The sequence below is a fragment of the Acomys russatus genome, chromosome 18 (assembly GCF_903995435.1).
Source record: "Acomys russatus chromosome 18, mAcoRus1.1, whole genome shotgun sequence".
Lineage (NCBI taxonomy): Eukaryota > Metazoa > Chordata > Mammalia > Rodentia > Muridae > Acomys > Acomys russatus.
Window position 1 is genome coordinate 21,079,701 of NC_067154.1, and position 17,796 is coordinate 21,097,496.

Genomic DNA, 17,796 nt, shown 5'->3' on the forward strand with positions numbered 1-17,796 from the left:
TTTGAGCCACGGGTAAAACAAAATTTTAGTGCATCTTGAAGTTCCTATTTTGGCAAATGAATGTTAAATTACTCAAGAGCAAAAAGAGGAATTACTATTACACAGTATAAGACCTTAATGCACTAACTCAGCAAATCAAAATAATGGCCACAGTTATTGAAAGTTGCTTCTACTAAATATTCATTAACCAAACAAAAATGCAGATTACTTTAAATACAGCATAAGTAGCCAAAGGCAGCAAATCCAGCAACATATAAACCTGGCATAAATAATATTCAAACAGTACAACAAATTGAAATAAGAGCCTGAAGAACTACAGCACTAACATGAAAGGAATGTACAGATGGTCAAAATAAATAAATAACGTGGCAGGAGTGACCAGCACCGCGCCTGCGTGTGCAGAGCAGGCACACAGTAAGCCAGCACTGCCTACAGGGCTTGAACTGAGTACGGTCCCTCCAATTCCCAGAGACGCTCTACTTTTTGTGTGCTAGTGACTGGCAGAAAGAATTTTAAATGGAAAGCATTTTCCTTACCCATGTAGACCCAACATGTTTAAACTGTGTAAAGACTTCTTTGAAAAAATCACAAAATAATACCCTGGCTGGAGATTGGTGAGAGTAGATGAAGAGTAGCGCAACTGACGGGGCGGCAGGCGGCCACACTGCTCTGCACTCGGTGACGGTGATGGAGAACGCACATCACCAGGCGGAGCCGCCAGCTCTCAAATGGGTCAACCGTCTTTACTTCCTACACAGTGCACTTAATACACGGAGCTTCCTACCAGCAATATAAATCCTTCATTAAGCAGAATTATAGTAGTATGAACTGAATTAATTCACATTAAGTATATTCAGGGATAAAAGAAGCATTTCTCAAAGTACAAAGAAACTACATGTTCACCAAAGGCCGTTGTAACGTTTGCTGCACATCCTAAGGAACCAGCCCATCTCAACTGCAATTTCTTGTGTGTGTGTGTGTGTGTGGTGTGTGTGTGTGTGGAAACAATTTCCAAAATCAATAATAACAACACATAAAACACAAATGTCATTTAAGTTTAGCTTAGGGAAACAGAAACATGGACATGAAAACGGTTTTATTTTGGCATGAGACCATTCCAGAGGCTTCTCAACAGAGGTCTCTCAAGGTTGGTCTCTCTCTGATCACAGAATGCCTTTACAATTGGCTAATCAAGAATCAGCTCATTGTACATGCCAACTTTAACAATTTTGAGTAAAATGCATTTCATTAGGATGTCCTACTATAAATATGTCAAGTGATCTGTAATAAGGTGGAGCTAGCCTCAACAGAGGTGCTCAAAGGCTGAACACGCAAACAGATGGCGTGCTTTAAAGCAGCCTACTTTACTCTGCACCTGGCCCATGGCACTGTTCTACATGCAAACACTCTGTATGGAAACTTAACCCATACTTCTGCTCACCTGCCAATACTTCTTATTGTTCTCCATGTTCCTGCACAGAAATGACACAGATGTAAGCTCTACTATTACTGTTCCAATTCAGGACAATGGCTGCGACTGTCCTGTTACTAGGTAGCAGTTAAACAAAGAACAGTGAGCACTGCACAGCATCACCAAAATGCAAAGGGAACAAGAGCACAGGGAAAGCTTGCCTCAAATGATTACACCATTAACAGAAACACACCTTAGAGCAAGAAATTTAGAACTCAGTTTTACTGTTAATCTAACCAACACACATGCAAATTACATATGTGCAGTGTGATAGTTCCCTGTACACATGTAGTGTAAGCTTAGAACTGCAGGGGGCACACACGGGTATAATTCTCTACATTTCCCACTCTGAAACATACTTGAACAAACTTTAGGAAAATGTTTGTTTAAACCTGGTCCTATGTGTCTCGATGTTAAATTGAAAAAAACTAGAGTTTATAATTTCAAAATACTTAAATTTTTCTGGAGTCAAAGCAAATGTGACATGTCTATGAAAATACAGTTCTCCACCATAGCTACTAATTCAAATTAATGTAAGTACCTGGTAGGTGCTATGCCTTCTATTCATTGCAGCTTCGAGAAAAGACAGAGCTTGGGAGAAAAAAAGAAAATATAATGGGGCAAAATCAACAGCCCTACGAAAAGAAGAAGGAGGAGGAGGAGGAGGTGGAGAAGGAAGAGAAGAAGAAGAGGAAGAAGAAGAAGAAGGAGGAGGAGGAGGAGGAGGAGGAGGAGGAGGAGGAGAGAGAAGAGAGAGAGAAGAAGAAGAAGAAGAAGAAGAGAAGAAGAAGAAGAGAAGAAGAAGAAGAAGAAGAAGAAGAAGAAGAAGAAGAAGAAGAAGAAGAAGAAGAAGAAGAAGAAAGATTTACCCTAAAGTGGAAGAAGCCAACATCTGCAGCCTGGTTCATCTCACTCTGAGCAACCTGCAGTCTCTGAAACCACAGTAGTGAAGGTAAAGGCCAAAAAGATGATGAGAGGGAACTTTACAATACAATCTAGAAGTCCACATACAATTTTTTGGGAGAGGGGGTACCTGCTGTGTGAAAATAGCGATTCTCAACCTGTAGGCCACTCTCTTTGAGGGGTGAACAACCCCTCCACAGAGGTCACCTAAGACCATCAGAAAATGCTGATATTTACATTATAATTCATAAAAGTATCAAAAATCACAGTTAGGAAGTAGCAACAAAATAATGTTCTGGTTGGGGTCACAGCAGTAGGAAGCGGGAGAACCACAGTGCTAAAAGAATTATTCTTGGTGAAGTGAGGAGTTCTGCTTCAAAAATCCAACACTGAAAATCATTATTAGGCTCCTCTGAATACATTTCTATATTTTTTTTAATATCAATGTATTTTACAACCTGAATTTCATTTATGGAATAAATCAAAAGAACGAAAATCTTACTGCACAATATTTAGATATTTTATTTAATGTTAACAGTTGGTTTCTAACTAAGAAAACACTAAAATGAAAGAGAATAAACTAGTCACAAGGTCAAATTTTATTCTTGTACACACATTCTCTCTCACACCACACCTTTCCCTCTGACACACACACACCTTTTATTTCTCATTCCAGAACAACTGGCAGCATTAGCAATAACATCATTTGATGGAAGGCTAGGAAAGTTCACTTATGGTGGACACAGAAACCTAAATCACTAATGAGTATGCTAAGAAATTAAATGTCTGAGGAAATCTAAAAGTACCAATAGGTGAACTATGGAAATAAAATTGATTTTAAAGAACAATATACAAAGATTACAAAGTTATTAGAAATAAATAAACAATAAAATATCAGCCTCCATTTTCTTTCATTATGTCAGGTGAGTTTTCATCAGGCACCAACTGTTTTGAAAGGAACAAAGTGATCACATGGGCCAGGCTAGCAGCCTCAGCCTATTTGCAGCAGCACTATATGGATCCAAACAAACGCTGTGGACAATGTCCCAACCTCAGGGTGAGACCCTCCTTTACAGAACACAACACATGTACAGAAGGACAAGGAAAGAGGATATTCTGACAAAGATTACAAAAGTATCAACTATATACAGTGTGATGGCAGAATGCATTTAAAAAGCTTCTTAATTTCCTTGTAATCCAATTAAAATGTTAATATCCTATATTTGAATTTTATCCTAAACATAAGTCATCAGTTTCTTTACTTCCTAGAGCAAACAATAAAATATACTGGTCTGGAGTCTGTTCTACGCATTTTCCAAAAGCCAATCAAAGAGCGACTTGCATCTTTCCTCACTTGAAGTTTTTTCCATCACTTCGTAGTATTTAAACACAGCCTGCAGGACATCTCCCACCTTCCAGCCTTTCTCCTGTAATTGCTTTGAAAGCTAAGAAAGAAGGATGACAGAAACATTAACACGTATTAACAGAAAAAATTTTGTAGCAACAAAGTTTTCATTTTTATCTTCAGACAAAACCAGGAATCCTGCTGTTTATAATGAAATATTCTTTCCCAGTTATGAGATCTGCCCCCAACCACCAGCCCTTTACACAAATTAAACATTTTCCTTTCTTGCACTTTATAAATATACCTCCATAGAATGACACTTCAGGATTCTAGAAACAGCACAAACCTTGGCAGTGGACAGTGTGTGGGAGTGCAGTCTAACTGTCTACAGGAAGTTCTTCACCTAACAAAATACATCTGCCACACCCTCAATTAGGAACATAATAACAACAATGTCAAGCTTAATAAAAGGTTGTGGATTTTCTTTCCACAACATATAATGTGGTTTGTATTCTGGAAAACACTCCAGCCTTAACGGAAACATGGCTTTCTAAGTTAAGAAATGTAATGCTTCAATGAAAAAGCAAGCAAAAGAGTAAATAGAGGTTTAGACAGCAAAACAGAACGGGCCTTACTATCATGTCTCAACTCTGAAAGAATTTTTAATTTGTAAGAGACCATACAATAAATTCTGAAAAACTATTTTTACTGTAAATGTTCTTTTCTTTAAACAGTTTTGAGATATCCCATGGGTTTTAGTCTATCACTGAAGTGAAGACAAGCTCCATGCAGTCAATACTGGATGCTCTCTCCTTACACTAGGGGAAAGCCCTCTGCATCAGAAGCCCCTCTCCGTCCTCCCTAGTACATTCAGATAAACCACTCCTCTACTTGGGGCCTTATAGAGTTGCCTATTTGGGGACATTTTAAAGAAATGGAATGTGAACTCCGTGTGCAGTCTTTGTCTTAGCATAGTTATCTTGAGGTTTTACTATGGTAAAGCAAGGCTCAGTGCCTTACTACTTTCTACTAACCAACAAATCTTGTTCTCTATTCATTAGCTGATGGACAGATGAAGACTTCTCACTTTTTGCTTTGTGCTAGTTTGTTTGTTTGAGACAGGGTCTTGCTATGCATCCTTGACTTGCCAGAACTATTTAGACCAGAGTGGCCTCAAACATACCGTAATCCTGCCTCTCTTCCAGGGTGCTGGAATTATAGGCCTGTTCCACCAAGGCTAACACATCCTACTCTGTACCTACCACTGAATAATGTTGCCACGGACATGCCTGCACTGGGTTTTGTGTAGACATATGTGTTCATGTCCCTCAAGTGTATACCGAGCAGGGGAATACTGGGTAACATGGTAACATTGTACTCAACATTTTGGGGAACTGTCAGATGTTTTCACAGCTTTACCAGAGTCTCACTAAGACCTGTATGCAGGGTGCAGTGTCCCCACGTCCTCCCACACTTGCTATTACTCACTTGATAGTTCCCCTGCTGAGGGTGAAGCATGCAGGGATTTTGATTTGCACTTTCCTAATAGGTAGTGAGGTTGAATACCCTTTTATGTTTTCCTCTTCCAAATATATGCAGTAATCACTCTTAGTCCATTTTAAAATTAGAATATGGCCTTTTTATTTTTAGGATGAAGGAGTTCTTTCTATGTGCTAGGTCTAAGAATTCTACAGATACACAACGGCAAGTATTTCCTCCCACATGTGGACTGTCTTTTCACTTTGTTGACAGTGTCTTCCAATACAAGTCTTTAATCTAGTTTCTCTTTTGTTACTTATAAAAGTATGTTTACATCTTCTTAACATACAATTGTATATCATCTTCCATTTATCCTCAAGGTAATACTGTTTCTTCTACCTAATAGTGAAAATGTAAGAATTAAATATATGATCCTGAAAGAGAAAGTATTTCTATTATTCTCATTACCAGCAAACATGATCTGTACTGGTCTCTTAACTGTTTTATCCCCAGTAGCCTTGTAGAGTCCCAGCTAGACACAGTCTCTTAAGTGTCATTATTTAAAATCAGCCATCTAGTTAAAATGAGCCATAAACATAATAAAGCCTTGCCATCCACAAATGAGCATTGTACTTGACTCAGTCAGGCAAAGACACCTGGGTGAGGATACATGACGGCAAGGCCTCCTGCTCTGGCCACCTCCTGTCAACTCCATGAAGCCAAAGCCTACCTCAGGCCTCAGTTCTAACCATTCCCCACCCATATTTCCACTGATAATTATTTTCTTGAGCACCTCTTCCCAGGCCATTTTCTCTTCCTTCAAGCCTCAAGCTAATGAACCCCAATCCAAGTAAAAGTCAGTGTCAGGGAGTATTCACTTCCGTCACAGACATCTTCCGACAACACTGTCATACATTCTGAACCAGAAAAGAAGAAGAGCAACTTGGGCCTTCCTTTCCTGTCTTTTTTGATAATCTATATTGGTTATTAACTGGATTGTTTTATATCCTACTGTAAGGTTAATATAAGTTTTCATAAGGAAAACCAGGGGAGAACACACTCAAAACTATAAACTGAAAACCCCAACTAACACAGTGCTTGGTACACACTAAAACCATATCTAAGGAAAGTATCTTATCTAAACTTATATTGTTTTTTCATTAGAGCAGCCTTTCATTTGCACAAAGACTGGACAGACCTAATAATTAGGTCCTAGTAAGAATCAGGGAGCTAGAATAGCTGGGCTTTTCTTAAGACTTCATTAGCTGATTAGTGCTGACATCTACCTTCTAGGGTTAGGGCATTAGACCAGCCACTGGCTTTTGACAGTATTGATTAATCCTCACAAACCTGCAAGGTAAACTCTATCCTCTAACCCCACATGCAACTCAGGGAACTGAGGCATTCACTGATGCATCTGCCTAAGGCCACACCTACTGCAAAGTGGCAGGCAGAACTACATTTGAACCCAACTGCGAGACTCCATGCCTATGGATTAATATTCTGCATTCAACAAGCATTTTGCCAACACAGTGCCAATGCTCCTCCATACCCACTCTGGAAGGGAGGTACTTACTAATATAAAAAACTCCGTCTTTGCAAAGTCCTGAAAATACAGTTCTGCAACTTCAGCCTCAGAGGCGATTAGCCACTGAAGAATAACCCTTAGTTGGGGATCTACTGCGCCAGGCTCCATGTCAATGTTCATAATTCGCAGAGTCTTTCCATTTTGCTGTAAATCTAGTAGTAAATATGAACAATATAAAGTGAAATTAATCAAATCAGTTCTCAAAACTCTGGTTTTAATTCAAGAGTCCAGTGAATGCTTTCCTTAACTATATTATAATGTGAACGAAAGCACTTCTTAAGGACAAAATAATACTAAAACAAATAACTTTGATCACTTACTGATGGCACAAATGTAAAGTACTGTGTGGAGTGAATTGGCACTTCTCTCAAGTTTGTTTTCTTGTTAATGAGAATGATGCTTTCAATACAAAGGAGGTATCTTAGCTGGATGATGCAACCAATGTCCTATGTACCAGCATCGTGCTCAATACTCCCGCGCAGGGATGACTAAGTACAAGAAGTATCTAGGGCACACAGACAGTCCTCGACCCAGGATGTACTAATAATGGAAATGCTGCTGGATTTCTCTGTTGCTGATGGATATTTTTCTGTTATAGTATACAAGGTACTCTAGACCACTATTAATAATTTTTAGAATTTGTGTTGGCCCTCTATTCTTCGTGTAAAAATTTTGATCTATGTTATTCTCAGGAATTTATCTTTTTTCTCCCTTTTGTGCCAATAAGTCTCAATCAAAAGTAGGTCGGATGTATGTTCTCTTTCATATGCAGAATCTACATTTAAAATTACATGTGTATACATACACACACGCATGTATTTGTGCAGGTCATGAAAGTAGAAGAGAAGCGAGGGTAATGGCAGTCATGTGACATGAACAGAAGGGAAGACTATGTGGCAAGGAGAACCAGCAGGAAGGAAGCGTGAGGAATGAGGGGCAATGGGACATGAGGATAAGTAAGAGGAACATATAATGATATCTATTCAGAAAACAATACATGAAATCCAATCGCTTTGTATGCTAAACATAAAAAATTAATGTAGTAAATGGTTTGTATATGTCTGTTTGTTTGTTTGAAAGGACATCTGATACACTATGGAATAAGACAGGGTCTTGTAAACCCTGCAGAGTGCCTGGAGTTGGAAGCTGGATCACTTAATGCTTCTCTGCTGCTAGGGTTTCCTTGGGTAGGGCCTGCTAGCTTCCTGGCCTGATGGGAAACATCAACAGAGGTTAGGGCTGACGCCACCTAACCAAAGAATAAGTAAATAAAAGAGAAAGAAGAATAGTTTAAAAAGTAGGTATTTGTTGCCGTAGGAATTACCTAATTTTGAGGCTTTCATAAATCTAAACCAATCTCTAATGGAACAAATTTAAAAGTTCATTACAACTTCATATATGCGAAATGAGGATCATTCTAAGAGCTGAGGAATGATATATTTGCATATAATTAACCTCCTGGTTTCTACATATTAACAGAAAAAATTCTAAGGCCTACTAATAAACTTTTTAAAATGAATTGTTTTATGTATATTAACTTATATCTCTTCTCTTAATCATTCCTCAATAGAGTTAGGTAAGTAACAACTAGGATATTAAAGACCCACAGCATGCATGTGTACACGGACAGCCTGTGGAATAATCATGTCCATGAGTGTTATTAGGGAGAAGTTTTGACTTTTAAAGGCCAACACATTAGGGCTGGAGAGATGGCTCAGAGGTTTAAAGCACTGTTCTTCCAAAGGCTATGAGTTCAATTCCCAGGAACCACTTGGTAGCTCACAACCACCTATAATGAGATGTGGTGCCCTCTTCTGGCGTGCAGGTGTACACAAATAAACACTGTATAATAAATAAATAAGTCTAAGGAAAAAAGGCCAACACATTAATGAACAAAAATAAAGCAAACTACCTAGACTATCATTCACTAACTCTAAAAATTATAGTAAGAACTGGAGAGATGATTTAGTAGTTAAGAGTACTGGCTTCTCTTGCAGAGGAGCCAGATTCAGCCAGCACCCACATGGCAGCTCTTCATTATCTGTAAACCCAGTTCCAGGGGGATCTTGTGCCATCTTCTGACCTTCTGGGGTACTGCACAGAGAGATGTAGGCAAAATATCCACTTGCATAAAATAAAATCTTTTAAAATATATAGAATAATCTGGGTTAGTGGAATGGCTCAGCTAGTGAAGGCACTTGCTGCCAAGTTTGAAGACCTGAGCTCAAATATCTGGTCCCACAAGGTAGAAAAAGAAAACTGACTTTATGTGAAATACATGACTAGTGGCATTCCTGTGTTTACACCTATGCACACACATGCTCATATACAAAACAAATAAATATAATTTAAAAATTTTAAATAATAATCTTAAATCTGAAAATTTTAACTTAAGAACTATTATGTAACTTCCCTGAACAAGAACACTGTGGATATATTGGCTGCAAATTCCTTATATATCTCAAGAAATTCTCAGTGTCTCAGTGTGCCTACATTTTTGGCACGATGGTGCAGGGCTGAACTCCCAACATGGAACACACTGGGGCATCTCTAGTCCTCAGATTTCCTACTTCTAAAGAAACAACAAAATTTCACTAGTTCAAAAATAATTATATTAAACAGTATTTTTAATTTAAATGTGCTGTTTTATGAAAAGTATCTTTTCATACTTTTAAAAAATGTAAGGTCTGAGCCGGGCGGTGGTGGCATACGCCTTTAACCCCAGCACTTGGGAGGCAGAGGCAGGAGGATCTCTGTGAGTTCAAGGCCAGTCTGGACTACAAAGCAAGTCCGGGACATCCAAGGCTACACAGAGAAACCCTGTCTCAAAAAAACAAAAACACAAGCCTGAGGAAGACATTCAAAAACTATCTGAGTACAATGAAAACTTAGGCTTGACATGAATGAAGTCTCTAGGCTCTAGGGACTATCTATGGATATTCCTATATATGAATTAAGCTCACAAGCTATGTTCAAAACTCTGCAGCCAATGATATCTAAGGTTAGCATAGAAACAACAGTTCACTGAAGGAAGACTATTTCCTTTAAATGTATGTATGTATGAGTACAGATTTAGGAAGAAGTGGAAGAGGAAACTGGAGATATTTAAAGCACCCTTCCATGTGTACTCTTTGGCTCATGTAAGTTTGACAAAAATACCAATTCTTTTTTTTTTAATTATTTATTTATTATTATGTATACAGTGTTCTGCTTGCATGTACTCCTGCAAGCCAGAAGAGGGCGCCATATCACATTACAGATGGTTGTGAGCCACCATGTGGTTGCTGGGAATTGAACTCAGGACCTTTGGAAGAGCAGGCGGCACTCTTGACCACTGAGCCATTTCTCCAGGCCCCATTCTTTAAGTTGCCAATTTGAAGGAAAATATGAGAGTTTCAGTTTGAGTGAGCTCCTGGTCTCTAACTAAGTTTTGGATCACTATGAAATCATTACTACTTGGAGCTGACAGAGGTAGGTCACTAGGGGTGGGTCCCTGAGAACTGCAGCTCACCTGCTCCTGCTCGTTTCCTGCCTCCAGCCACCAGTTCCCATGGTCATGCCCTTCCTACATGACACTCGTTCCTTTTTTTGCAAGAATTTTGTCATAGCCACAAAGAGTAACTACCAGAGAGTAATAAATAATTCATTGTAATTACAATAAGTTAATGTTGTAACATGAGAAGGATTTTAGACTTACATTTAAAAAAAAAATATATCCTAAACTTCTCCCTCAAACTTTTTGTTTTTGAGACAGGGTTTCATATGATGTTTCATACCAAAAAAACAGAGCTTCTGTGTAAGAGGCATAAATACAAACCAGAGAGACGCACACAAAGGCTTAGAGAAGCAAACTGTGACTAACCTTCCACACCATCCTCCTGCTCGTCATCTCTATCATCTGCTCCATCACTTTTCAAAGAAAACAGCAGAAGTAATTTAAAAAAAAAAAAAAGAGCTTAATTAGTAATGGATTAAAACCACTTCTAAGAAAAGTAGTAGGAATGAAATACTACAATATGACATGTGACATTTAGAAAGGAGGAAATGACAATCAAAGGAAGCTTTGCTTCTCACATTATTTCATGTTAAAATCTGAAGTTCACATGATGCCTACAGAAGCCCTACCTTATCATGACATTTAAAGCCAAGTAACTTCAAATGAAGGTGAAATATTCTAATTTGGTTTTAAGTAATACACTATCTGAGTATCATAGAATGTCATGAAAATGAAGTAGTACTGCTTCAACTAATGCCATTTAATGTTTTAAATCAATTTTCCTATACTTTTATTATATATGAAATTAAACCATATAGGAAAACAAAACAAAACAAAACCAACAGAAATCCTGTAGGAAGCAAGCTCTTTTTAATGAAATCATTGGTAGAATGAAAATTAGCAAGCAGAGCAACCCATGCAAACAGTAACACATTTTGCAATTAGATGTCAGTCATATATTAGCTAGTTGAAATTTTCATTAGATGTAAATGTATCGAACAGAATCATCTCAAAATTCAGGAGAAAAGCAGGTTGATACATATTGGCTCTTTTAAGAATAATGACATCATGCATTAGTGGTGAAAGACTCATCAGTTTTTAAGTGTCTAAACTGGACCAACCTTTCTGATGTTGGAAAGGATAAATTGTCCTCACACAAATCTCCTTCTAAACCAAGACTGCTCCAGCTACTGCTGTTACCATTACTGCTGGAGGGAGAAAAGAACAGAGCTGAACTAGCAAATGAATAGTGAAGACCACCTGTGAATCCTTGGGACAGCTTCGGTCCTAAGGCTGCCACAGTGGAGTGGAGCGGAGCATTCACAGAGGGACGAGAGGCTGTCACTGCTGTTCCAGAAAGGGTAATGAACAGGGCTGGAGACGAGGAACTCTTTTCTTTGTCTCAAAATGTCATGGAGCTATTCTAAATTTACACTTATTTTTCAGATTAAGACAACAGAACTTTTAGGACGGAAAATGACTGCATGATAAAATATCTCATGGCAAACCTTAACATGTAATTTACACAAAACAAGAACAAAAAAGGTAATACAATTTCCTATTACTCAATTTGGATAATATTTAAAAAGGAAGAAAGACCTAAGTTGAGGTCTTCTGGAATTTCTGAACAGTACAAAACAATGAGAAGTGGGGGAAACTGTCTTAAACAGACCTTGTCTTTTAATTTAAAGCCCTCGTTACATCATTATGGCAATTATCTTTACTTTATTTTACATTACACATACTAAGCAGGTGGCAAATAGCACATATTTTCCTCAAAAGAAAGTCAGAATAAGCAAAGCATATATTCGTCTGGCTGGATAGTTACCAAAGCCACACACAGTTCCAATTTCTTACATTACCTAGCCAAAAGAAGAAGGCAACTCTATCTACAACTGCAGCAAAGCATTGTTTGAAAAAAAAAAAAAAAAGAAGCAACAGTATTAAAAAAAAATATAGGCTACATTTCAGATTAAAATTTTTAACATGCAACTTAAAAATTCTAATCATTCCTAATTATTAAAATAATTAGTAAGCACATTAGTTTGCAGTGATAAGCAGCTTTACTTCTCATTCTTGGCAAGTCAGTTCTAAGTTATCATCTATACTAACCTAAATTTTGGCTCTTTAACATAAACTCACTTCTTGTGATTCAGTAAATGTTGTCAAGGTAACCAAAGTCACAATTACCTAAAGTTCTAAGTAGTTTTTAAACATTCCCAAATAAATTACTTATCCATTTTCACTTTAACAGTATCAAGCTTTCACAAATTGCAATGCATTGAAGTAAAACTAAGTGGTCTTTTTGAGATATCTTCAAACAAATATAATTCTACTATAAAACCACAAAGACAGCCAGAGTTTTACCATCAGTCTGTCATGAGACAAACTAAAACACAAAAAAATTCAGAGGTACAGAACAGATAGACAACTGTAAACAAAAATAAGAGAATTAATGATCTCAAATCCTATCTACATTAAGAAAATGATTTTCTAAAGAATGAAAAATATAAAATTAAAATCCTTGCCCATATTCTATTAACAATGATTTTTACAATCTAATTAGCATAAAAATCCATCATTTAGGATGGGCGTGGGTGCGCACGCCTTTAATTCCAGCACTAGGGAAGCAGAGGCAAGCGGGTTGCTGCGAGTTCAAGGCCAGCCTGGTCTACAAAGTGAGTCCAGGACAGCTAAGGCTACACAGAGAAACCCTGTCTCAAAAAACAAAAACCAAACAAACAACAACAACAAAAAAAATCCATCATTTAAGTGTTAAATGAACACAAGAAGTAACATAAAGAATAAAATGCATAAAACTTTCTAACCCCATCTTGCTCCTGTTTAAGTAGTTCAGATTTGAAGTCAGTTATTTATAGAATATCTATCTACCTCTAAGTGATATAGCTACCTCTAAGACTACGTGACATTTCACCTTAGCAGCACTCTTCCAAAATATAAGGGGTTGTTTGTTTGGTGATTATACCAGAACCACACAAGGAAATCTCCAAGTATGATCATTCCTACCGTGGGCCAACATAAAGTAAAATAAAGCCTATTTTCTTTACTCAATGGATTTCCTATTCTATTTCTAAACCACTGTGTCAGCTCCACTTTTTTTTTTCTTTCCGTAGCCTATTTCCAGAGCAGGTGTACTCTCAAGGCTGTGCTAGTTAAATACTAAGATTCCTTTTTATGGCTTTGATTCCTATCAAGACTATTATATATTCTGATAAAAAATCATCTCAAGAGCTGTCTAAGTCTGGCCGCCTCTCTCACGTATTTATAATTTTGTGTGTGTGATGTGCTGGGAAGTGAATCTAAACCTTCCACATGCAGACAAGAGCTTAACCACTGGGCTCCAACTTCCCAAGTCTAAGTTACTTTGGAGGGGGGAGGGAAGGCTGGTGGTTGGCTGTAGGGGCAGGTCCTGCTAAACTGCCTAGGCAGGCCTTGAACTTGCTTCAGCCTCCAGGGGTCTCAGACACAAAACATCACACGTGCCTCTAATATATAGCTTCAGAAATGTCAGAAACTATTCAAAATAAGAAATTCACATGCACAGGCCAGCTTTCTTTGTCATCAATTAATTACATATACTTCCTATAAACCCATTTTAAAATCTCTTTACTGAACTTCCGGTTTAAAAATGAAAGTTCAAGGTGCTTATTGCCCAGATGATCTCTGTACCTGAAAGAAGAGTAGCAAAGGTCACCACAAGATGTAACTTGTAAAGCTACCTCTCTCAGATGTGTCCAAATGCTCGCACTGGAATCACTAAGGTGCTTACGGATACCCTGCCTGGCCTGATGAATCAATGCCTGGAGTGAGGCTCTGGAAACCTGCATTGAGCAAGCACACTATCAACCCAGAGCTGCCTTGTGTCCAAATCTTATAGGTGCTGCAGCATTCACACTGACAGTGAACGAGTGAAACACACATCTTTTCCTGACAAAACGCTCTCAAGCCAAATGTGTGCTCCCTACCTGAGTTCACAGAATTAATTTCTGAGCCTAAATGTATTTGTTTATTATATTGGCCTCAGCCTGATTTGGTACTGGTTCTGCTATGGGGCTGTCATCTCAGCCTTGTCCCTGAGTCATCCATACCACCAATAAACTAATGCTACAGGCAGAAATGAAGGCTAGAGCCCAGGTAAACACTCCCCGTCACAACAGATCAGTCAGCCCTCTCTAGTTACTCCACTTTCAACAAACCCTCTTCCTTTTTCCCACTTCTGCAGGATTTTTTATTTTTTATTTATTTTTTAAATAATTTATTCAGATTACACCCCAATTGTTATCCCCTCACTTGTATCTTCCCATTCTCTCCCTTCTACAAATCCTCTTAAGATCACTAGCTTCTCCTCAGTTTAACTGTCCTAGGCAGCAATGGCACCTTTGCTAAGATCTTAGAAGCTTCTTTTTCTTAAAAAAGAGAAGGGGGGAAAAAAACAACTTTAGCGTTAATACAGTATTCCAGATAGGGAGAATCATGTTTGTGATCTTGCTCTACATTTTAAAGACTATTTTTTGCATCCAAATTGTAAAAGATTTTGGTGTTTCCCATGGCATAAGAAATACAGAATTAAAAAAAAAAAAAAAAGAAGAAGGAAAGGAAAGGAAATGTGCATCCGAGAACAGAACAAACCCTCTGAGCCCTGGCTAGGGTGGTGTGCTCCAGAAGCTATCTGTTTCCTTTGCCACCTCATCCTCTCCTCCAACTTCACTCTTCCTTCCCTCTCGTGGCAAGCACATTCCAAGGGGTCAGGTCAACAGGAACCATCGACGGTCCTTTCCATACATACCTCCTGGTGGAAGTATTCTGAGAGCATCTCCCTCCCTAGGGTCCAACTATGGCTGTTATTTATTATTCCAATTATCAGTTAATATAAACAAATACTTCATGACAATTCATAGCTAGCCAGGAATGCCTTTAGGTAGAGGTAAGAATGTAAGAAACAAGTAGTCATAATAAAGTATTTCAAAGATGACTGTAACGAATAAAGTTAACTGAGAAAATTTACATGTGAAGTAAATTTAGGTATACAAAACTCTATTTTATCACAAACTGAACGTTTGTGTTTTCAATCTAAGTAGGTACATAAATGCTCACTATTTTGTTACTTACAGAAGTCTCTTCCTGTTCCCTAAAGATACTATTTATTTTAGCTTCTATCAAGAAAACTATAGGGCCATCTTGATGCCTTTTTAGATACCTATCTTTTTTCTCACCTACTAATGAAAAAAGTATGCTTTTTAAAGTGATAAATTACACTCCTAGAACATCCACGGAAGCTTCAAATGTAAACAAAATATAGTATTACAATATTTTTTTCAAGTCAGCTTTCAGCATACCCAAGGAACATTATCTCTGCTCCCTATTGTATTTATTATGAATCAAAACCATTTAGAAGGCAGCCACAGCAATACAACCAACAAGCCTATAATCCAGCCCCGGGGAGCTTGAAGGAGAAACTTGAAGAACTTCAAGACCAGCCTCGGCTGTATCAGAAGAGTCACTCCCTCACAAACAATCAAAGTGAAAACAAACAAAAAAAGCTACATTGTGAACAGTAAAATAATGTTGGATGTATAAACAGATTTCCAAATTGAGATTTTTTAATACTACTATAAATCGATTGTTTACTTTTCTTAAGTCTAAAGACCCGTATCACATAGCTAACTATAAAATCATTATTACCTTTCACTGAGATGATGAAAACTGCTGCTTTCATCTTGATGGTCTTCCTCAAAACTTAAGTTGGACCAGCTACCCGTGCTGTCCTCACCAACACTGAGATTCATCTGTTGGCTGCCAAAGGACTCTGTTGACTGAAAATCTTCTATTTCTTTTGAACTAAGAAAAGAGCACATGGTAATAATTTCTTAAAAATAATTGAGACATCACAAATTCTGATGAGAAAATAAGATGATAAAGATGACACTAAGAAATTACATTCCCAGCCACACCCTGAACATTGTGCTGCATCTGCAAATAACAAGACTGAAGGACAGCACAGCAGGACCAGACCTGCCACTCGAGAGACATCCTCGCACATCGTTGATCTACAATCTGTGTAACGCTGTTCGCACTTTCAACAGGACACTGAGCAGAAGTGCACCTCCCTACAAGTTCTAAGTGCATCTTCCCTGTAAAAATAGTACCTTCATTTAGCCTCCTGCTGGCTCTTAGAAATTCTAATTTTGTCAACCAATCCTATATTCACACTAGACAAATCCCTTCAGAACATGAATTATAATCTTTCTCAGAGAGAGCGATGTCCCTGCACTTGGGAAACAGAGACAAGGAGTCTCTGTGAGTTCAAGGCCTGCCTGGTCTACATAGCTCTAGGCCAGCCAAGGCTACATTAAAAAATTTTAAGCCAGATGTGGTGGCACATGCCTTTAATCCCAGGTCAATGTGAGTTTGAGACCGGCCTGGTCTACAAAGCAAGTGTAGGACAGCCAAGGCTACGCAGAGAAACCTTGTCTCGAAAAATCAAAAACAAAACAAACAAAATACAACAAGCAAACAAACAAAAAAAAAGCAAAAAACAAAGGGACATTCATATTTTTATGATATGGTAAAAAAAAAAAGTTCATTTAGAGGAACTATACTAGTATCTCCAGCTGTAGCTATTCAACACAGTTCTAAACAGTGATACTTGAAGCATGAAGAGAAAAAACCGTAAGTTTTCAGATCAAAACTTTCCACTGGCTTCAAAGCAATCGTGTATGTATAAGCTGGTCCCTCCCAGTGTCTACTTTCTCACCTACTTTCCCTCAAATCACTGTACAGCAGCACACACATGCAATCCCGCCCCTCTACCTGGAACGCAGTACCCCAGACTCCACTTGTTCTATCTTCACTTTCGGCTCTTGGTTGTGATGTTATTCTATTAGCACTCTTTCTCTCCTACCCATTCAAACCCGCAAGCCAGCCCCAACAGCTCCTGTTCACGTCTGCTAATAACACACAACATTTATTTTTTAAAATATAATTACATCATTTCTCCTTCCCCTTTCTCCTTCCAACTCCTCCCATATATGCCCTTCGTGCTCTCTCTCAAATTCATGACCGCTTTTTTCTTTAATTGTTGTGGTATGTGTGTGTACGTGTATGTACAGACATATATATTCCTAAGTACAAAAACAGGACCTGTTTAGTCTATGTATGTCTCTTGACTGACCGCTGGTACTGCATAACCAATTGGTACACTCTTAGCCAGGGAAGTCTTTATCTCCCACTCTCAGCATTCTTTGGTCGCCTGTAGTTCTCTGTGTACGGTTGAGGCCTCATGGGCTTTTGCCTGTCCACATTATCATGCCCACTGTTGTCCTTCGTCAGCTCATTTAGCTGTTTTTTTTTTTTTTTTTTTTTTTTTTTTGCCTGTTTCAGTTTCTTTTATGTCCCTAAAAGCTAAAATAAGGCCTGAACTGCCCACCCCACTCTTTAGGCACTTCACACTTTGTATTTAAGATGTAACAACTCAGTTAAGTCGGGCATTACAA

The 17,796-nt window shown here is 38.2% G+C and overlaps 1 protein-coding gene across 1 annotated transcript in view; it reads right to left on the reverse strand.

Annotated features, from left to right (window-relative positions):
- Positions 1 to 3,678: 3,678 nt before the first annotated feature.
- Positions 3,679 to 17,796, reverse strand: part of Akap11 (A-kinase anchoring protein 11) — a 33,775-nt gene continuing 19,657 nt past the window's right edge. Inside the window, exons 7-11 of the mRNA XM_051160607.1 lie at positions 15,986 to 16,141; positions 11,404 to 11,490; positions 10,649 to 10,695; positions 6,724 to 6,938; positions 3,679 to 3,819 (exon numbers count right to left, since the gene is read on the reverse strand). Coding sequence (XP_051016564.1) covers positions 3,679 to 3,819; positions 6,724 to 6,938; positions 10,649 to 10,695; positions 11,404 to 11,490; positions 15,986 to 16,141 — 646 coding nt within the window. The remainder of the gene's footprint in view (positions 3,820 to 6,723; positions 6,939 to 10,648; positions 10,696 to 11,403; positions 11,491 to 15,985; positions 16,142 to 17,796) is intronic.